At 38.6% G+C, this 23002-nt stretch overlaps 1 protein-coding gene across 4 annotated transcripts in view; it reads right to left on the bottom strand.

Annotated features, from left to right (window-relative positions):
* Nucleotides 1–19176, bottom strand: part of AEBP2 (AE binding protein 2) — a 96321-nt gene extending 77145 nt beyond the window's left edge. For 2 of the 4 annotated variants that reach the window (XR_006889812.1, XR_006889811.1), the window contains exons 1-2: nucleotides 18420–19176; nucleotides 1662–1869 (exon numbers count right to left, since the gene is read on the bottom strand). Coding sequence is in view for 2 of the 4 variants with exons in the window: in XM_046670058.1 (XP_046526014.1) it covers nucleotides 1662–1869; nucleotides 18420–19081 (870 nt within the window). In the remaining 2 variants the exon portion in view is untranslated. The remainder of the gene's footprint in view (nucleotides 1–1661; nucleotides 1870–18419) is intronic. The other 2 variants (XM_046670058.1, XM_046670049.1) reach the window with 2 other exon arrangements.
* Between the last annotated feature and the right edge of the window lie 3826 nt (nucleotides 19177–23002).

The following is a 23002-nucleotide window of genomic DNA, read 5'->3' on the forward strand; positions in this document are numbered from 1 at the left end:
AATAAAGTAATTTTATGAATAAGGGTCCAAGAAATGATATGGGGGGGTTTCATTTCACCAAGTTTATACTTACTGTAGAAGTACCAAGACTTCATGACTAGCTCTGTAATATCAATAAGGTACATGTAAATTTGCAGGGATTACATGATACATTTCAGTATGCAATGGCACCTTTTCTACAAATCTGTAAAGGGCTGAAAACACTCTCATAAGGCTGTGTGCCAACTCAACTTGTAGGATCCAAGACTTAGAAATGTGAAATTCTCCCACACCTACTAAGAAAAGCCCAGTGATCTTCTACATAGCTCCTGATCCCATATACAGTTGCTAAGCCAAGTGACTAAAAAAGCATCATTCCATGGCTCAAAAGACTACGTTAGTGATAGATACCAAGTGACATCAAGCACTGGCTCACAAAAGGCAACTCTCTAATGACCAAGAAACCAACTTAGTTAAGACAGCTCCCACTAAAAATCTGACATATGTGAAGGGGGAAAGAAAGACTACGATCAAAGTAGCCTAACCACTGAGCTGGGTTGTGCACTGAAAATACCATACAATGGGCACAGTTCATTAATACACCATCTGGTGTCTACTCAGACACCATATAGATTAAACCTAATAAGAAGACAAACGTTTCCTTATCAAGCTCAAGTAGTCAAAAGATTACTAACACATTACAACATATTGTGACAAGGGCAAATATTCTCAAAGGAAATCTCAAAGGCAACACCACTGGTTAACATTTTGGGGTGCTTATATAGTTTAATCTTAAAAAAAAAGATCAATAAAATCTAAATATATCAATACAACCTTAGAAACAATTACCAACTCACTTAAATCATGATGATTTTAACCATTTTATTAACAGCATATATCAATAGTGATGGAAGGCTAAGAGAAAATGTGTGCTCTAATAAATTACCTGTACTTAGAATTTAATTTCTGGAAAATGTACTAAGTATGGTAACTATTCAAGACAAACCTAGATAAAGTCAAAAAAAATTACAAATATCCTAAATAATATTTCAGTTCATTACACTTTGATTCACTAATTTCCTTAGCTCTTTATTCACTACCCTATAAAAATTATTTGAAACGACACAATTAAACATATTCCTGAAAGGGTATAGGTCAATACTGGCTAATCAGAACTTTCTATCTAAGCCAGCTGTGACAAGACCTGGTAAAGAAGATCAATTCTCACTCACAAATAATGAGTGCAGGCTGTCGTTCAATAGGATTGTATAGACTAATTGTGGTACCGATAATATCTCCAGTTAATTTCTGCATCAGGGATAATTTAGGACCACTCTAACAACAGAAATCCTAAACAATGCCAATTCCTAAATGTCCTCAACTCAAAACATTAGAACTCTGAAATATAGTGTATTCATTTATAATATTCCCACTCTATTTTAGAAAGTCTAATTTCTTCAAAGTAAATACCTAAGAGCAAATTAAAATCCAACACATAATATGCTCTATTTAATTTGATTCCATCAAGTACATGGGAATAAAAAATGTGGGTTTTTTTTGAAAAAATAAAGCCTGTGTAAAAACAATCCCAAATTACCTTCAGAAAAAAAGACTAACTGGCAATTATAAATTAATAAAACTAATAAAAACAGGGAGTGAAAAAAAGAAATGACAAAACCAACCCCTCCTCGCTGACCATCTACATGTATGGAACGGATGTGATCTGCCAGATCTGGACTAGAGTTGAAGCAAGCCTGGCACTGGTCCCAACAACAATTATAGGCAATATTTTTGCTTGAAGAAGTAGTGCTTCCTTGTCCATTCATCATTGCTGGAGTTGAACGCCCACTGGAAATTGTGCTGTCTACATCCATTATAGTACTGCTTATGCTACAAAAGAAGAAAAAAGGCTGTGTTATTCCTAGAAGTTCACTAACATGAATATGATCTTATAAATATTTAATTAAGATTACCACTTGATATTCTTGTCCATACAAACAAAGCATACTAACCATATTTTCCATAAGAAAACAAACTGCTTTGAAATTATTTAGTTGGCAATAAAGTACAAATCAAGGCAAAACAAAAAAAAAACACACTAGTACCTCAAAATCAGATATGGGATAATTTAAGTAACTTTTGGCAAACATGAACTCCCCTATACCCTACAAAAAAACAAACACACACACGCGCGCGCACACACACACATCCCCCCACATTTCGTCCCTGCCATAGTTCTAAGAAGCATGATAAAGTAATAAAGTAATAGTTTCCAGATGTAAATAATTGAGAATCAAAAGACTATCTTTACAGTTCTGCAAATGGCTTGTTGATCTGAAATCTTTCCTTCTATTCACCACCCTGAGAATACAACTGCAGCCACATCCCACCCCTTTCCATTTCAAAGAAGTTGGGAAATTTTGCTGTATTTTCCCTTCTAAATAAAAAAGCAGACGAGAGAGAACTGGCTGTAGTAAAAGCTTTCTGATTTTACCAAAGTCCAAATAAAATGTCCTTTCCTGGCCCTCAATTTTTTTTTAACTAACCTCTATCCACCAAAAAAGACAAAATGCTGATGAATCTCCTTCACTTTTCTTCACCGAAGTATTACATATCATTTTTATTTACCAAAAAATATACATATTAGTAGTAATAAAATAAAATTAAATAATTTTGAATGCTCAAAATTTCACATGTTAATAAAACATAATACACTTTTGTCTTCATTTTAAAAGCAAATTCCCTATTTTCTTTTTTCAATACCTCCCCAACAGAGAAACTATATGGGAGTAGTTTTAATCAAAGGGTCAACAGTAAGAATGTTTTTGGATTAAATCTATCAAAAGTTATATATCTGCTTGCAATTTAAGTACCAGTAAATTATGAAAACTATATTAACTTTTAAGAGGTTACCTCCCTATCCCTGAGTTTTTACTATGGAAAATTTGAAAGACACAGAAAAGTGTATCTAAATCTACACTCAACAATTAACATTTTGCCCAATATGCTATATGTAATTTGTTTTTCTGAATCATCTGCAAGTTGCAAACAGGATACTTCAACCACAATTATTTCAGCACAAGCTTTCTAAATATAAAAACATTCACCTATAACCACGACAACCTTATTTGCTCACACCTAGGAATTAAACTGAATTTTAACTTAATTAAGCTTAATAATGATTTGCGTCTAACATCAAATGTGCCCATTTTAAAAAGCAAACAGAAATGTTTTTGTAGGATGCTTCAGATATGAAAAACGTCTCAGATTTCCTTTTAAAGGATATTCAAGTATTTAAGTTTATCTGGCTATCTGTCAATATATAGATTCTAAATTTCAACTCTAAAACCTCATTCTAAAACTCTGGAATCTCTACAAAACTCTCAAATGTAAATCAGCTCTTGACTCTGAATATTTATTCATATATTGTTTGTTTTTGCAGTAATAAATTGTAGGGATGGTGGTTTCTCTATATTGAAACACGAATTTTATTTAAATCCTAAAAGTTTCAAGTTTCATGAGACCCTTAACCATGAAATGATTACCTATTTTCTTTATCACTTGCTTCATATATTTTAACCCTAAAGTTCATACTTTGGTAGACCATACTAATTAACTCAAAAGCAAATAATATAACAGTTTTAAGTGAACAACCAATCACACTCAATTTATAAACAATCTCAGGAAAAGAGATAAACCTCAATGACCTATTGTGGTATAACTTCCAAAGTACAGTTAAGTAAAACGCACACACAAAGTGCAGGGCGTCATGTTCCAATTTGCATCCCTACGTGGCGAAGGGAGACAGACACAGATATAGCTACCCTCTAAAGGCAGAATCTTTTCTGAAGGACCCACAGAACACTGCAGATGTTGTGGGAGAGGGGGAAACAGGAGAGAAACTGTCACTGTTTATGCCCTTTTGCATCCTTTTAACCACATACCTGTACTGCTTTTATTTTAAAGTCTAAAATTAGTTGAAATTGAAACCAAATCAGTTTTCTTTAAATTGGACAAAGTAAAGCAAATTCAAGAGACTCATATACTTGTGATAAATTCAACTAGCAATACAGAGTCTATCTTCATAGTGCTTAACATACTTTTGCTTATCAACTTTATCACAGAAGGGAAACTTACAAGTCCAAATATCCAGGAATACTAAACGTTGTTTCATCAATCTACGTTCACTATCATTCATTTGAAAAACAGTACTTCATGTGCATACAGATCTTCACAAAAGGACAGCATACTGCTGTGTTAAGAGGATGAACTTTGGGGCTGGCCCAACAGCGCACCAGTTAAGCTTGCAGGTTCCGCTTCTCAGCAGCACGGAATTTGCTGGTTCGGATCCCAGGTGCGGACATGGCACCACTTGGCAAAAAGCTATGCTGTAGTAGGCGTCCCACATAAAGAGTAGAGGCAGATGGGCATGATGTTAGCTCAGGGCCAGTCTTTCTCAGCAAAAAATAGGAGCATTGGCGGTAGTTAGCTCAGGGCTAATCTTCCTCAAAAAAAAAAAGAAAGAAAGAGGATGAACTTTGTCTACCATTGCAACCAAGCTGCAATGCAATGGCAAAGGAAGGGCAGGTCTGACGCCCTGGAAGACTCAAGAGACACCCCCCACATGCGCAGCTTCCCCAAAGAGCCTCCCGTAGCCTTGCAGGGCCAACTGGAGTCCTGCTTCACAGCTCCTCTTAGGCTCCTCCAACTCCAGGAAGTGTCCAATTCTAAGCCTCCAGACTCCCTTTTGGTCCCAGATTCATGCTAGAATCAGTGGTTCTCTCTACTCTTTTTTTTTTTTTTTTTGAGGAAGATTAGCCCCGAGCTAACTGCTGCCAATCCTCCTCTTTTCGCTGAGGAAGACTGGCCCTGAGCTAACATCCGTGCCCATCTTCCTCTACTTTATACGTGGGATGCCTACCACAGCATGGCTTGCCAAGTGGTGTCATGTCCACACCCGGGATCGGAACCTGCGAACCCTGGGCCGCTGAAGCGGAACGTGCGCACTTAACCACTGCGTCACTGGGTCTACTCTTAAGACTGATGAAGGCAACCATCCTGATGCAGGAGAGCACAAGAGACAAGTTACAGGTAATTTCTGATTGTGACAGGACCCTGAACTAGATACATATTTCACAGAAAGCAGTGTCCTTCTTCCTATAATAGTAAGATAACAAGATGACCAGAACTAGAAGGTGACATTCCACCTGATCTTATAATACTTCTAGGATTATACATATACTAAAATTTTTCACTCAGTTAATTCTCCTTTCCAACGAACACAGTGATTCTGTAAAATGTGAACAAAAGCAGCCTGTTATTTGGAAGAAAACCTAAGCCAGAAAAAAGTACTCACAGTATTCAGATTGTTTCAATAATCTAAAGAAGCACTTCTCAAGCTAATATGTATATAAATCACCTGAGATCTTATTAACTGCAGATTCTGAACTCAGTGGGTTTGGGGCAGGGTCTGAGATACTGTATTTTTAACAAGTGCCTACCTGCTGATGATGCCGCTCCGACACTTTAAGTGGCAAGACTCTGAAGGATCTCTTTCACTATTATGAGATTGACCAGACTCCTAAGATACCAGACTATCTAAGGAACTATCTCATACTGTAGAATGATAAACTAAAGCATACACACACATACACACACACACACACACATTGACAAGAGAAAATCTTAAGTTTAAAAAAAAAAACACAAATTCTTAGAAATTCCAATGCAGTATCTGGGGGAGACATGAAAATTTTCAACATAACAGCATCCCCTTTTTCCACAGGCCTTGTTAAGAAACTATCTGGCAGACCAGAGTTTTCCACTCCAACATCTACAGTAACTAACTCCATGGATTTTATGAACACAGTTTCCTTTGGGAATTCAAGGGCCAACTCACTGATACATACAAGAACTCAAATTACTTCAAAGCAAAATATCTGCTTGGTGGATGTGACCACGGCTGACAGGGTTGCCAACAATGAGAAGTACAGATCAGCTTGCTAAGTGACAAGATACAAGAGCAGAGGAAGTAATAACATAGATGCTACATTACCATGATGGAGAAGGACAAGAACCTGGTCTTACTGTAAGAGAGTAAGAAAAGATCATGGATATGGTTTCAGATCTCCACATGGCAAACAATCTTTAAAACACTATCACTCGTCAAGTTTGGCGTATTATCAAATAGGCATGCAATTATCTAAAAAGGTTACTAAAATACTCCTTCCTTTTTCAAGCAAATATCTGTATGAGGCCAGATTTTCTTCACATAGTTCAACCAAAGCAACGCACTGCAGCAGACTGAACGCAGAAGCAGATGTGAGAACCTAGGTGCAAGCCAGACATTAAAACATTAAATAGAAACCAGTGTCACCCTTCTGTTTTTGTAACTTGGAAAGTTATTTTGCATTTAAAAACATACTGTTTATGTTACATATAATTGGTTTATTTTTACATTAATAAATGTTTTTTAAAGTTCTCGGTTTTCATTTCTAATCCTGTAATAGTGATAAATAAAACCCACATAAACAAAAGCTCTTTGGTTTCTTCAATAGGAGTTTGTTTTTGGTTTTGTGTGTGTGTGTGAGGAAGACTGGCCCTGAGCAAATGGACTGTTGCCAATCTTCCTCTTTTTGCTTGAGGAAGATGGTCCCTGAGCTAAGACCTGTGCCAGTCTTCCTCTATTCTGTATGTGGGACACGGCCACAGCACGGCTCGATGAGTGGTGTGTAGATCCGTGCCCAGATTCTAAACCTGTGAACCCTGGGCCGCTTAGGCAGAGCCCACGAACTGAAGCAGTGTGCCTCCGGGCTGGCCCCTCAGTATCTTTTTTAACAGCTTTATTGAGATATAATTCATATTCTTCAACGTTTAAAAAGCAAAGAGGTCCTTAGAAGCAAAGTGTTTGAGAACCACTGATCTGGATTACGTCTGAAACAAAGCTTAAATGTTCCTCTGAAACAGACTGGAAAGAGTATGTGTCTGACCTGAAATGTTTTAATTTTATTCTGAGGTTAACTGCTGAATTTAAAATTCAGTCTGAGGCCAAATGAGTAGGGGCAGCCTTATCTGCAGCCTTCTTCTCAGTTATATGTGAGGAAATTCATTTGTGTTGGTGGATTTTTCTTGATAATTTTGGGTCCTTCTCTTCTTCCCCCATTCTTAAATAACTTCAAAGCTACCAAAATGCCTAACTCTAAAAAAAAACAGGATGATCAAGGCATCTTAATTATTATAAAACAAATATTCTATAATTCTAACTGTTTAAAAATGGAACATGGTCCTCCATATAGAATGAAGAAAGTAGTATGAGACACGAGAGACAAAAATTCTACTAGTCTGAGTAAGAAATATTTAGCAGTATCAGAGCAAACATGATAAACTTAGCTTAAATTTATAATTAGTAATAAACTTTGGATAGAAATAAGTATAGACAGTTTTCAAAGTATTTCTCAAATTGTAGATAAACAACATTACAACCATACACAGGGAATTCCTAAACTGATCATATAACAAACTATTATCTGGCTAACAGGTGATATTCCTTTCATCTATAATAAAATAGCCACTCACTACTAGAAAGATTACTCTGGCTCTCCCACACTTCTAATCAAAATTACTAAAGGTTAAAATTTGAAACAGTGCAAAGCATTTAAAAAGATCCTATATTTTTGAAAAGTCTTAAGTTGTATACCTGGTATTATACAGCTTTAAGAGAAAAACTCTTTACTTGAGTTATCCATACCATTCCTCACCTCCATTTGCTGGAATGGACTGTAACTGTGCCCTGCTCCTGATTCTAGGCATTGATAAAGGGATTAAAAGCTAAAATTGAACCAGTTAAAAGAGACAGGTACTTCCAAGAAAACCATGAACTGCCTGTTCCATTTTATGACTTTCTCTTAAGGAAAAAAAAGCATTATGTAATTTATTATATCAAAATTTATATCACAAAAGTAAGGCACTATTCACAGCTGACTTCCCATTCTTTATCATAACAGCTAACACTTACTGTGCGAGTGTGCATCATTCTACATGCTTGTGTCAGATTGTATTCTCCAAAGATGGCCATACCAATATACACTTTCCCACATCGTCTTCTTACAATGTGGCATCAAGAGGTGGGGGGGGGGGGGGTCTATATGACCTTCCCTTGAATCTTGAGCAGGCCTGAGACTACAGCAGAAGTGATGCTGTCAGACTTCCAAGGCTAGATCATAAAAGGCAATACAGCTTCAGCCTGTCTCTCTCTCCTGGGACACACAGCTTGGGAGCCGTGAACTAGCATGTACAGAAATCTGGCTCCCTTGGAGCCACCATGTGGAAGACATCCTGTGAAGAAAGTACACAGAGCTAGCGAGAGATGCTGGGGAGCCCCAGCCGTTCCAGCTCCCGCTGTTTGAGTCTTCTCAGCCCAGGCACCAGATATGTGACAGAATCGTGAGTGAGATTACTGCTGAATGAAGTCCCCAGTCTTTACTGCTGTTCCAAACTGACACCGAAGATGTAGCTTTTCTTAAGCAAAATAATTGTTTTAAACCATTAAATGTTGGAGTTGGTTGTCGTGCAGTCATAGTAACTGGATCAATACTTGACATGTATTAACTCATTTAATGCTTACAACAACCATATGAGGTAAGTACTATTAGTACCCTCATCTTACAGTAAGAAACTGAGACACAAACATTATGTGACTTGCCAAGTCACTCAAGTACATAACAGTAATGCCAAACAATTTGCCACATTTATACAAAAAAGAAAATCTGAGTAAATTACTGAGAAGAAATACTGAATTGCAGCCTCTTTTGTACATCAAAAAAACTGACACAGTTTTATCTTGTGTGCACATAACAAGAAGTTGGTTCTTTGCTTTTGTATATCTATAACACACACACACAAAAAAAAAAAGATTTAGCATTTACAAATAATTTAACTCATTTGCACAGACAGTTTTATTAACAAGATAAACTATAAAATTTGATTCATACAATTAGCTTCATAAAAAAATTGATTCAAGGTCAGTCATAGAAAGCAACACAATCTCAGGTAGAACTTGTCCCAGATTTAGAACTTAGGCCACTGAAACAGATACGAGCCTAACAATGTCAACAGAAAATCCAACTCCAAATATTTATTCCAGGGACAAAGGGGCAGTTACTTTACTTCTTATCTATCAAGAACAAATAGTAAGTTATGAAATCAGTCTTAAATAGGATTAAGGAATTTAGACCACATCAGATTTTCAAACTGCTGTGGTGCTATAGGCTTTCAGATCTTTAAATTCAGAAACAATTAGAAAAAAGAGTAAAGACAAGTGCCCTTTTTATTATACGTTTTATATATGCTCAAGTCAAATGTCTCTAGGGCCCCTCCTACTCACCTAAAGTGCAAGGAATTCTGCTTCCTTATGATCTGCACTACGAAGCACCCATAAATCTCTCATTTAGAGTAAACTCCTAAACATAGCTAGTGTCTTGCACACAGTAAAAACTCACATAGTTTTTACTGACAAATTTAAGTGGGATCTTTAAGGCAAGTAAAATATATGGCTTTGTCACACACTTAGATAATCATAAAAATTAATTGGAGGCACACTAAAAATCATTACCAAAACCAAGATATTATTATTACTATTATTACTGTAATTACAAGCTATTATCACAGTAATTTAAAAAGCTAAAACGGATTTTTCTAATCAAGAAAAAGATGACTCTATCCCCACAATTATTTCTCTGAATAAAGATAAAAGATTTTTCCCCAAGACCCAGCAGCACTCACTAAATTGGCCAAAAGGGACTCTACACAACAATGATGAAATATAGCCGACGGAAAACAAGTAGGTTGCATCCCCCTATCATCACTATGTACTGTGCACGATTTTAAATTTGTTTCTCATCTCTAGTCTACTGCCCTTTAAGATTGTTCCACCCACATTTTTCATCCAGTTTAAGAGATCAGCAAGCAAGTAGCTTCAAAAAGACTGAAATACTAGAAACATTCTACTACAATACAATTACACTATAAGGAGTTATCTTTTACTTTCTTAAAAAGGATTTCCAGAAAAATGTCTATACCCAAAGATGGTATGTAAAACATCTGCTATGAAGACCACCACCCATTTTATATGAAAAGAATCATGTATTTGGTGTTTTTTAAAAAAAAGTTAGTGTTAAATCATAAAAATGATTTTCAGATAATTTCAGTATACACATTTCTGACAAGAATGACTACAGTAGCTCTCAACACCTCAAAAGAGATATTTGAATGACTAATTGCCGACATACATTTAAAGCAATAAAAAGTCTATGCTGACTGATCCAATCTCATATTTTAACAACTATTTATAAAAAGTAATGACAAAACTTTATAATTTAGAATGAACTAGTACACATAGTTACTAAGAAATACTAACACTTTTAAAATCTCTGTTTTCTCTCTAATTGGTAACAGTTCATCTTTCTAGAAACTCGAAATATAAATGAAAAACAGAAATCAAGTCAAGGTCCTTGAAAAGTGTTCAAACTAAAGTAAAATGTCAATAAAGCCTCTTTATTCCCCTAAAGACTGAATAGCTACAACACTTAAAAATTAACTTTTATATCTCACAGCCTTAAGAGGACTCTAAGCTACATAGTCTGTACATTATAAATATTACAAACAAAAATAAGGCCCAGGGGCTAGCCCCGTGGCCGAGTGGTTGAGTTCGCGCGCTCCGCCGCAGGCGGCCCAGTGTTTCGTTGGTTCGAATCCTGGGCGCTGACATGGCACTGCTTATCAGACCACGCTGAGGCAGCGTCCCACATGCCACAACTAAAAGGACCACAACGAAGAATATACAACTACGTACTGGGGGGCTTTGGGGAGAAAAAGGAAAAAATAAAATCTTTAAAAAAAAAAAAAGAAAAGAAGGCCCATAAATGTAAATGAACTCAAGCATATAAATTATTCTTCGCAAAAGAAAAAGGCTGAAAATTAAAACAGCCACTTACTTATACTATTTTCTTTAAGCTTCCCTGTCAAGGTTGTGTTAACAGTTCTAGAAGGCAGTACGTAGCTAAGCCCATGTGAGGAGCCAGGACTGCCTGCTTCTTTCTCAAGGAGCTGTGTGACTTTGGACAGGTTATCATCTCTGCACCCTTCCTCCTCTCACTAGGTTGTTCATGAGGAGGCAGGGAACTGAACTTCTCAAAATCCTGTCAATAAGCTCAAGAGTATCCAACCTTAAGCAAACTAGACAGCAGTTTTCTCCTAAAATACTATGTAAATTTATCTTTCACTGGGGAACAAAATGTAAGTTGGGGAAGTCTGCTTTTTCAAATTAATCAAATAATCACAACTTGTTTCAAATCCTATTTCCACATCTGCTATTAAAAAGAATAGGGGAAAGACACTACATCCAGAATGGCTCTTTCTTGTTTCATGCAGCTATACTAATAACAGTGACAAAGAAGTATGTATTAGGTACTTCCACAGTCAGTTCAAGTCAACCAATGACTGAGTCACGGGATACAGGCAGTGTAACAGGCTGGTGTGGTAGGTAAACGCTGGAAGTACAAAGATAAATAAGACCTGATATAATCTGAAGAATGTTACGGCCTAAAGAAGACAAACGCAAATGGTTTTTCAATACACCACCATAAATATGAAATAGAATTATGGCGCCTTTTGAATCCAGAAGCATCTATCTAAAGAATCTTTGAGATCCTGGATGTAGCAAAGCCACACTTGCAATATTCTGGATTTGTCTAAAGGACAGAACATATCTTTGTGTTTGACTTCTATTTAGAGTACTTGCCAAGTCTACAGCAGAATCGTCACATTTGCGCTCCAAATTACCTTACACTGTTTAGTCAAAAACTCTCATTTTTAAGAAAAAGAATCAATCTGAAGTTCAGAGAAACGAAATAATTTGCCAAATTTCCTGCAGGCAGTCCCTAGTAGAGCTAGTACTACAATATTGATTACTTTTACTCACTAGAGTATTCTTTCCACAACTCTATGCATGAGAAATGAAAGGGTAAACGACTGAATTAAATACAGCCCTAGGCCCTTTACATAGCCCACCTCACTTAATCATAACACTAAAATATTTCTCCTGTTTCACAGGTACAGAAACAACTTCTGAGAAGTTAAATTATAACAACACAAGTCTTTCTGACTTAAGGCTCACGCTCTTTCACTACCCAAAGTTCCTTTGGTTATTTTAGTGGTACATGTGTCTGGAAAAATAAGGTAAGCTATTGTTCCAATTAAATCCTCAAGAAAAAAACTTTTTACTCAAAAATAGTAACAACATTTTTCTTATAGACCAACAGGAAATTAGCTTTTCTTTCCTTTGATTCAGTTTCCCAAGCATGGCTTCCCTCCAGCTCGACCCTAGCTCAAGTGTCTTCATTTCACACTTGCACTATTCCTACTACCTCCTAATTGGTCTCCCAGCTCCCAAACTTTCCTGCTCTACCTTTGCCACATACGATTAATTTTCCTGTATCACACGAGTTTCATCATTCACCCAAAATATATTTAAGAATACCTAAAATGTGTCAAACACTCTATCAGGTGCTGTGGATAGAGCAGTAATCAAAACAGACACAGTTCCTATTCCCAGCGAGCACACAATCTAGCAGGAGAGAAAAACAGTAAATGGTTACTCAAATTGTGAGAAGAGCAATGAAGAACCTGGGGTGCTAGAAATGTGTCTAACAAAGAATCAGGGATAGTTTGTCTGAAAAAATGTTCAAGGTAACACCTGAATATGACCAGGAATTACAAAGACAGAAGTTGGCGAGAGGCAAAAGAACATGATTTATAAACCTATGCTGAGAAATGTGCACACTTTCACCTAGCGTGAAAGGCCCCACTTCAGCCATTAATTCTTATTTCCCCGTTCCAATAGATCCTCTGGTCTAGGCAGGATCCTAGATCTGAAGTCTCCTGAATATGCTAGGCTCTTTCCTTCCTATGTTTCATTTAGACTTCTAGAAATTTCTCTTCATCACTCACCTAACCTTAAAATCCAGTTCCCTCTCCCATCTAAACTTTAGTGACTACAATACTCTCCAGTTTTAATTTTAATGTACTCTGTCACAAACAATTTACAGAAAAACTAGAAAATAATGCAATCATCTTTTTAGTCTTCCCTTTAAAAACTAAATAGCTGGGGGGGGGGTACCATCACAGTTCTTTCCAATCACTAAACAGGGCACAATGTTAACCATCAGTAATGCTCAAAAAAAGATTCGTTTAAAAATCCAAACATCCATCTGATCTCCTATGCATGCCCAAAACTACCCATTTAGTTCTAAGGTCGTTACAACTATTATTTTCACAAATGCAAACTATTACTCATAAAAATGAATTCAACATGTGATTAAGATCACTACAAATCCATTACCATTCCGAAAAAACATACCCCAAAGCTTTTTACTAATAAATCACTAGTAGCTTCGCTTACATATTAAAAACTATTAAAAATAAAAGGTATTACAAGGTTTTTTAGGTCAACCACAGAATAGATAATTAATTAAAATGTAAATTTTCTAATAAAATATTTTGGTCTGGCACATTCTTTTACAAGTTTCTGGAGCACTCATTTAGAGATACTTGCCACATTATTTAACAGGTGGTACAGTACTTTGGGGGATTTCAGACCCTATATTACTTCATAATAAAGGTAAGAGATCATTACTACCTACTATCAGTTCATGTGTGCAGTCTGTCTCTTCCACCCATGAGGTCAAGGGCTTTATTTATTCACTGCTGTGTACTCAGTACCTCCAATAGGACCTGGCACATAACGGGGGTTCTACGAACCTCCAATAGTACCTGGTACATAATGGGAGTTCTATGTACCTGTGTAGAATAAATATCTATCACACATAGTAATTGTGGCATTTTGATGGGTTTTGAAAGGTTGTCTCAGTCAACATAAATTTGAAGCAATTCTTGTGCATCAGCATACGATAAAACAAGTAATAGGAAAAACTTATCTGCTAAATGAAGACATATGAAGAAAATGTGAGCATGCACATTTAAGTCGTAAAATGGAATTGCGACTTCTTCCTTGCATGCTCTCTCAGATCACTTGCTCTGGGGGAAACTGCTATGTCATGAGGACACACAAAAAACCCTATGGAGAAACTGACTTGGGGAGTGACTGAGGCTTCCTGCCAAGAGCTACATAAATGAGCCATCCTGGAATTGGATTTCCAGCCTCAGTCAAGCTTTCAGATGACTGCAGTGCTGGCCAACATTTTCACTGCAACCTCATGAGACCCTCAGCCAGAACCACCAAGCTAAGCCTCTTCATTCTTGACTCTCAGAAACCACATGTAATAACAAATCTTTGCTAAACTTGGGGGAAATCTGTTGCACAACAATAAATAACTAATACAATAGGCAAGGTGTGAAACCTCTAACTTTGTTTAGAGTCAATGAAATTTTGTGCTAAGAGCTATGGCAAAACCTACACCTTGGAATTAAAAGTCTAACAGTAATATGCAAGATGAATGAAGTGGGATTTTGTCTTCCTATCTCCTATAACACCCAGTAAAGAGTCCTGCACATAGTAAATACCTGTGTTTGGTAGCAAACTAGCTTATACACTGAACTTCCTAACTGAACCAAGAAACTAGTCTTAAGGTTTCTTAAAAGTAAAATGATCCCTTAGAATCTCTCCATATAAATTCAATCCTAAAGTTTACTGTTGTCTGCTTAGGTTTTAGCAGAGCCATACCTTCCTTAACTGAGAGTTACAATATGCTACCAATGAAAACTGAGACCTATTAGAGCTCTTCTCCCTAAATTTAATCAAAATAAAAGGGTAGCTTAAAGAGGGATGCTGGAGACGATTGACAGCTGCTTCAGAGGTGAAAGAGGTAGCTAGTGAAAGGGCACTCCATCACAAAGTATTGAGCAAAATATTACTTCACAAAGTAAGTACTACATTGCCTCAACCAAAAAGATCCTTAATAAATCTTGATGATAACCTCAACATGCAGCCTTTTAGTATTAATCTGATTTAAAAGTTTAGCCTCTATACTGGAAAAAGATCTTCCCAATGACACTACTGGGAAATTAGGCAATATAAGCCTGTTTTTCCAGTGTCAAACTAATCTTAATCCTATCTCAAAGTTTGCAACCCGTGAGGCTGGGAGTCCAAATTTTGACCCACAAAATGGTAAGGGTTTGTGGCCTTGGCTGACCATTAACTTTCATGCTATATTCGCTTGCACTATCACCCCACCTTTACACATGCCCTTTTCACTTGACACCTGGACTTATCCAGAAAGGCTCATAAAAACGGCTGAAAGTGGTCTTGGCGTTTTCAAAATAAGTCATGGTTTACACTCTAGTTGGGGAGACAGAGATATACACACACACACACATATATTAAAGAAACAACCAAAAATAGAGGCTATAGTTATCAATTCACCTATATACAGATAAGAACCTAAAAGTACTTTCATGTACAATCTGATTCAATAGCTAGAACTAATTCGTAAACTAAAAAAATTTTAGAGGCATTTTTAAATTCTAAAATCCTATTAAAGTTAATTTAACCTCTAAAACTAACCTAAAAGATTTATCTTAAAGTTTTTTTAAATTAAAAAGTACTTAAGTTCAAAGTAAAAGAAAAACTAGTTTTTAGTGGTCTTGCACAGCTAAATATTCCCCCCAAAGAAAATTCCATTATCTCTATAACCAAACGAAAAGTAAATTACATATCAACTTTAAAGTTTTCTAAATTTACCAAAATAAACACACTAATACACTTACACTGGTTTTGAATAAATAATTTTCTCCTGGGGAAAATAATGTTTTTTGTACCAAGTATCATTTAATCATTCATAAATTAGTCACCTTTCACCACACACCACTTCCAACACATGTTCGTAAGCTGACATTTTGGATCACAAGCTTTAGTATCTAAGTTTTTATATTTAGTTCTTCTCTAAAAAAAAGGACTTACAGTTAAAAACATTTAAGAGAGTTCAACAAAATCTAAAGTATTTTAGATCACTCAAAAGTGCAGTCTAATTTCAAAGTGATTAAAAAAACTGAAGTCCCACAGAAAGAGTAAAATCTAATGAGAATAAAATCATTGTAATAGGAATGCCTCAAGTTTCTTTAAAAGCACTTTAAAACCACCATATCCTTCCATCCTTTACAAAAATAAAGACTTCCTACCATGAAATCAATCTATAAAATGCACAAAGACGGGGGTAATCTGCAGGACAGTTTGTAAGAATTATGCATCTTTTCCAAATTTCAAACTCAAAAGAAAATTCAAAGGCAACAAGGGGATATTTCAGGATTAAGATTATCAAGACCACAATCAGTTTCACTAGTACGTCAGGGATTTTTCATACATTACACTGAAATGGCAAAATGATTACAATATTTTGTGTCTCTAATTAGAGTATTAAGGAAAGTAAGTATGTTTAATCTTATTTGGACTTGTTGCACCAGTATCTTACTCCTTACTCTGAAATACGATGCAGAAATTAGATATTCAAGTGAATATCTAATAAATATGAAATGAAGCCAAAACTCCACGTCCTGAATGAAAATTACTTTAATAATTCACTGTCTTCTAAAGGGATGTAGTGGACAGATAGTAACTAAAAAAAAAAACCTCTGACACATACAACCTATTATTTAAAGTGAATTATTCTAACTTTCGTCAAGTGGAAATAGCATGGCACTGGAGAACCTTTGTTCAGATCCAGCTCCACCACTTCTGTTCTACGCTCACTGTTTTAAGTACGACACTCAACTTGCTTCTTCATCTGCTAAATGGAAGTCAAGATAATATCCATCTTCCACAAGAGTTGTGAGAATGAAATGATTGAGACATTTAAATTGTACAGTGGTAGGCAAGAGTGTGTGTGTCTGCGTGTGTACTAGACAAACGAAGAACTGTAGTAGATGCTGATCGTACCAACTAATGTCAACTTTCAAATATCTGCTGGTGCCGAGAAAGGAGGATACAGTGAAATGATAAACAGCACACGCTTCATTGTGCAGTTCACATCAATTTTTAATTTTCTTGTAGACATTCTCTTTCCTGCCCATGACGCTATAGTTCAGGACAATTTTTCTAAAGTCTGTACAGTCTATTTTATGCCATCCAAGATGTTTTCTTAACCAGATATCAAAGTAAATATCAAACAGAATCTAATGCTATGTTTTCAAAACATTTAGGGCTTTACGCTTCTTATACCATTAAACAGAAACCAAAGTACTTATCTTCATCAGTGAACAATCCGAATTCCTAGAACTTTAGAATACTTAAACTTTTAAGTCCAAGTCAGTATCGACTGTTAAAAAATTCTACTGTTCATCAAAGCATTAGCAAATGATCGAAATAAACGCTAATACACTTTAGAAGCAGTTGAAAATACGTAACGTGGTTCTGTTTAAAAAAGTACATTAAAAACCAATTAGTTAAAATACGAAGCTTTCCAAAGAAATAAAAAGTAATGACAGTAACAACTGAAACATACTAGCACAATAAATTTTTTGTAACGTCCCGAAAATACGAAGCGCAGTTTTGCCAGTCTCCACGTTATTTCTAACAAGCTTTCGGAAAATGCTACTAATTCCTTCAGACCTCTCCAATACACGACTTTAAATATTATCACCTAAAATCATGACTCTCACGTTGAAGCATTACTCTATAGATTTTAAACCGCATACTACTGTACCTTCTAGACTGTATTTTGTCACGATTCCAACTCCCTTTGATTCCGCAAAGTTATTGTAAAGGACACCAATTCATGATTGTTTTCTACAATGATTTATACACGTTTTAAACTTTCTCCCAGATTCGACCACAAAACAAGAGAAGCTATTCCAATCACGCTAGAGACCACATTAATGACTACAAGAGGAATTTTGGAAGCAGGGATTAAATATTTTTAAAAAGTCTTTTCTTTTTTAAGCAGAGGAAAGTGATAGTTGGGGGTCTCCTCCCTGAACAAGGAAGTTCTCTTAAATCCAGGCGAGACCAGCCATGTTGGAAAACACTTGTCAATTACAGCTCTGACAAGTGTTCGCGAACACGGCGGGAGGAAGCTAACCTTGTGTACCGAGGTGTGTACATCAAGGCCCTCTTCGCTCCGCCCGAGGACGTGGGCCTACTTCGGGGATCGTTTCCGAGTTAGAGCTGTCCTCAGGTCCGCCAGGAGTGCCGAGCCCAGGAGAAAGAGGGCGGGGTAAGGAGAGTTGGGGGGGAAACGGTTTGAGAGTTGGAAGCCGCTATCCGCTGCGAGAGGGGCGCGGCGGCCGGGAGCGATTTCCGAGTTGAGAGCTTGGGGGAGGGGCCGAGGATGCGGGGAGCAGGGGGATCTCAGCAAAAAGTCCCCCTGGTCCCCTCGGAGGGGCCCCGGAGTGCCAGAGGAGGGAGGGAAGGGGAAACGCTTCAGTGCACTGACCTGTCCTCCGAGTCCATGCGGCTCAGGGGTTCCCCATCCGACGACATCTCCAAGCTGCCTCGCCGGCCCCCCGAGGTCGCGCTGCTTCCGCCTCCCCCGGTCCCGTAGCCCTCGTCGCCGCCGCTGGAGACGACGCTGCTGCTACTGCTGCCGCCCCCGCCGCCGCCCTGGCTGCCCCGCGGTCCCTTGGGCTCCTCCAGGCCCTCCTTGCCGTCCCCATCCCCGCTGCTGCTGCTGGCGGCGCCCGGGCTCAGCGAGCGCGTCTCGTCGCTGCTGCTCCCGCCGCTGCTGCCCACCAGGCTCTCGGCGCTGCTCTCCTCCTCGCCCCCGCCGCTGCTGCTGCTCTCGTCTTCCTCCTCCTCGTCCTCCTCCTCGTCCTCGTCCTCCCCGGCCTGGCTGGCGCTCTCGGGGCTCGGCTCCGACATCGTCTCCGCCTCGCCGCCCCCCACTCCGCCGCCGCCGCCGCCCCCACTACCGCCGCCGTTCAGCAGCAGCGCCGCCACCGCCTCGGCCTCCGCCTCCTCTTCCTCTTCCTCCTCTTCCTCCTCCTCCTCGGGGGGCTCAGCCCGGCCCCGCGCCGCCGGCCCGGGGCTGCCAGGGGGCAGGGGGCTCAGGCGGGAGAGCTCCTCCAGGTCGGCCATGTCGGTGATAGCGGCGGCCATGGCGGCGCCTGCTCCTCCTCCTCCTCCTCCTCCTCCTCCCGGCCGCCGCCGCCTCCCTCTCTCGACTCTCGCTCCCTCGCCCCCTCCCGAACGCCCAAAACTCCTCCGACGCCGCTGCAGAGCAGGAGGAGGGCCCGCGAGCTGCGTCAGCCTGCACACGCGCTACGGAGCCCGCGCGGGGACAGGCGCGCCGCTGCGCGCACTCACGCGGAGACGGCTGCGCGCCTGCGCGGCGGCACGCGGTGGCACCTCCCCCGGGCCGCGGCCTCCGCGCCCCGGCCCCCGCCCGGCCCCGCCCGCAGCAGCGAGTGCTCAGAGTTTCCTCGGGGGCTTCCCACGCCTTCCCCGGCCTCGCGGCGGGCGAGCCACGCCGAGCGAAAAGCAGAGTGCGGGCCGGGGATTTTAACCCGTAGCGTTCTCACGATGAAGTCATTCATCCCGGGGGTGTTTGGGGAGTGTCCCCTGTGTACAGGCGCTGAGCCAGGAATCGAAGTCCCTGGTCTTCTGAGAGCTTGCAGTCGACGCGGAGAGGAGATGAAAATGAATGAAAATAAATAATACAATGCAAGGTCCTAAATCCATATAAGCACCATAAAGCTACAGGTTTTCGTCCAACCTGCGTTTGAATACCCCCAAAAATGGTTCAGTGACAGTCTCAGAGCAAACATCTCTTGCGTTCAAGATCTTCAAACTTTTTTGCTCAGAAGCCCTCAGTTTTGTATGTTCTTATCCAGTTTAAAGTACCATCTACATTTTTTTCCCGCTTGTTATAAATACTTTGTAACTGTCACTTTTTTTAAATGTAACCAGTGAACTCAGAGTACCATTGGGATTTAATACTCACCGATATTCACCTTTTAAAATACAATCTTTTTTATACTTGGACAATTTACATCCTTCCTTTATCTTCTGGAACTCATATTTACATTCCAGATCCCCTCTGGAATTTTATCCCAATAATATATTTTATATTTGAACTGCCTTCTTGATCATCTATTTCACTGTAATAAAAATGTGTATATAAATTGAAATTTAAGTATTTTTAAATTTCCTGTGATCATAAATTATTTCAACTGATCACCAACAAATATATTTCAAATATTTATAAATAGATATTAATCACAAAAGTAAAATTTTGTTGGAAATGCATCTTTCAGAGAAGGAATTGGATGAATTTTTTTCAACTAGTTTGTTTTATCAGTGGATGAGTATTAATAGAGTGCATTCTATTCCAAGTTTTCAATTCCATGGATATAAGCATGAAGAAAACTTGTTCGCATAAATAAGTAGATGAGAATGAATGGAGTTTTGTTAGAGTAATGCCACTCAGTTCTTTGAACTCCTTCCAAATTATATGCCAAAAAATCACATAGAGATCTAACAAAGAAAAAATACTTCTAATGATCTATCAGCTGACAACTCTGATTAGGTTCTCTTTCAACTTTGTTGAAAGCAAGTAACTGACAACCACCTGACTTGTAAAAGGATGTGTTACCCATTCTCATTCACCAGCCGATTGTTCCTTTTCTGGTGTGGTGGAGGTTTTTGCATCCCCAGGGTATTGCACCCTAGTAAGATTTGGGATGGGGAAGAATTATGCCTTTCTTTTGTAAAGTAGGGGACGGACCATTGGGATAAATCAGGCTGCAAAGAAGCCCACATGACCCCAGGGCAGGTTTTCAGACAGGTCAATTTTAGGAATGGCTGCTAAGGGGAGTGAGGATCAAAGAACTGATTGCCTTAGAACAGAGTCTGTGCTCATACATATTTTGGGCAATCTTCATCTGCCATGAGTACCCCAGTATTATGTCTGCTGCCTTAGGTCTTTGAGTAGCTATCATATATTCCTTATGGTGCCTCAAGGGAAAGCAGAAACAAAAGCAATATATAATAGTATGGGGCATTATGGTTTACAGATACCTTCACACGCACACATACAATGCAGAATACTAACCCCAAACATTTTAACCTCAAAGCCACTCTTTGAAATAAACAAGGAATGTATTAGCATCCTGTATTGTAAATTAAGAACTATCAGAGTTTAACTGAAAAATGCATATTAAGTGTATGTGCTTAACTGTATTAAACCCTGGAGATTAGGATTAACATTTAGCTAGGTTTATCAAAGAAAACTTCATGAAGAATGTAGGATTTGAACAGATGTGTATAGTAAGATATATAACTATATCTAAATTTAATTAGTTCCAGCTGCATCTTGAAGAGAGCCTAGACTAGAACTCTGTACAAGGGGGAATTCTAGAACTGAGACACAATAACATGGAAAAGCATAAAAATTTATTCATGGCAGTGTTAATTAGCCATGAGAAAGCAAAGCTAGAAAGCTCAAAAAGAGTTAAAGATTAGATTGCAGAAAAAATCTTTTTTCTTTTTTTTTTTCTTTTTTGCTGAGGAAGATTAGCCCTGAACTAACATCTGCACCAATCTTCCTATACTTTAGATGTGGGTTGCCACCACAGCATGGCTGATGAGAGGTGTAGGTCCAGGCCCAGGATCCAAACCTGTGAACTCCAGGCCACCAAAGTAGAGCACACAAACTTAACCACTACACCATGTGGCCAGCCCCCTAGATTCCAGAAAATCTTGAATAAAAAGTTTAACTTTGAAAGACAATGATATAGACTCAGATATTTTTTTGAAAGGTGTGATATGATTAAAAATATATTGTAAGGGTATCTAATGTATAGGAGATAGGGTGAAAATTGATGGAGATTAGACATATGGAAATGGCAGGTATCAAAGCCAAAAATGAATGCTCTAGCTGCAGTATTTATACTTAAAGACGAAAATGCGCTATCTTGGAATTGACTTTTTGGAGAAATAGTGCATTTTCCATCACTGAAGAGTTCTTTTTTTTAACTGAAATATTTTCTGAAAATTTGAAAGAATTAAATAATAAACACCTGTACAGGGGCTGGCCGAAGGCATAGCGATTAAGTTCTCATGTTCTGCTTTGGCAGCCCAGGGTTCTCCAGTTTGGATCCTGGATGGGGACCTACACACCGCTTGGCAAGCCATGCTGTGGCAGGCATCCCACATATAAAGTAGAGGAAGATGGGCACGGATGTTAGCTCAGGGCCAGTCTTCCTCTAAATAAATAAAATAATTTTTAAAAACACCTATACACCTGCCTAGATTCATCAGTTAATAATATTTTGCCACATTTGCCAATGCTGTGTCCTTCTTCTCTCTGTCTCTTTCCTTCCGCTCTTTCCCCTGCCACTCCTTCTCCCCCTCACTCTCCTATTACCCCTACTTCTACCACCTCTCCCTTTCTCTCTTGGTTTAGTCGTGGACATCGTGACTCTGCACGCATCCCCTTGGAGCAAGGTCACTCGCCCACATCAGCACAGTATCACAGTGTCGTTATCCCACTCACTGAAGTGCGTGACTAGAGGCAGGACCTCTGGGTAACGGAGTTCCTTCAGGTGAGAGGTTGGATGAAACTGCAAGAAGCATCATCTGCAGACCAGTGCCCATCCACAAACTGTTTCTTACTGATCTGCAGCTAGATAAGTACTAACTTTAGCTTCTAGAAACTTTTATAACAACTTGCCAGAGTAATTTTACGTCTGTTGAATCTAATAATAAAAAATTGGGGCTCTGCTTTTGATGCCATCAGTTTCTTTTATTATTCTGGTAATGCACTTTTACTGTATTTTGCAAAAATATCAATCCACTGGAAATGTAAAAAAAAATATTTATATATATATATATATATATTGGTCCTTCATAGATTGAGAATCACTGTTCCATAGTTCTCCTTCCTGCTTGGAGAATGTGTGATTCTATGCATAATTATAAGGTACCCTATAACCCCCCACTGCATAAGAGCTATTTGATTAGGAAAGATATTCAAACTCATCCACCACAGTACTAATGGGGTCAGATTAGCAACACTAA

The sequence above is a fragment of the Equus quagga genome, chromosome 1 (assembly GCF_021613505.1).
Source record: "Equus quagga isolate Etosha38 chromosome 1, UCLA_HA_Equagga_1.0, whole genome shotgun sequence".
Lineage (NCBI taxonomy): Eukaryota > Metazoa > Chordata > Mammalia > Perissodactyla > Equidae > Equus > Equus quagga.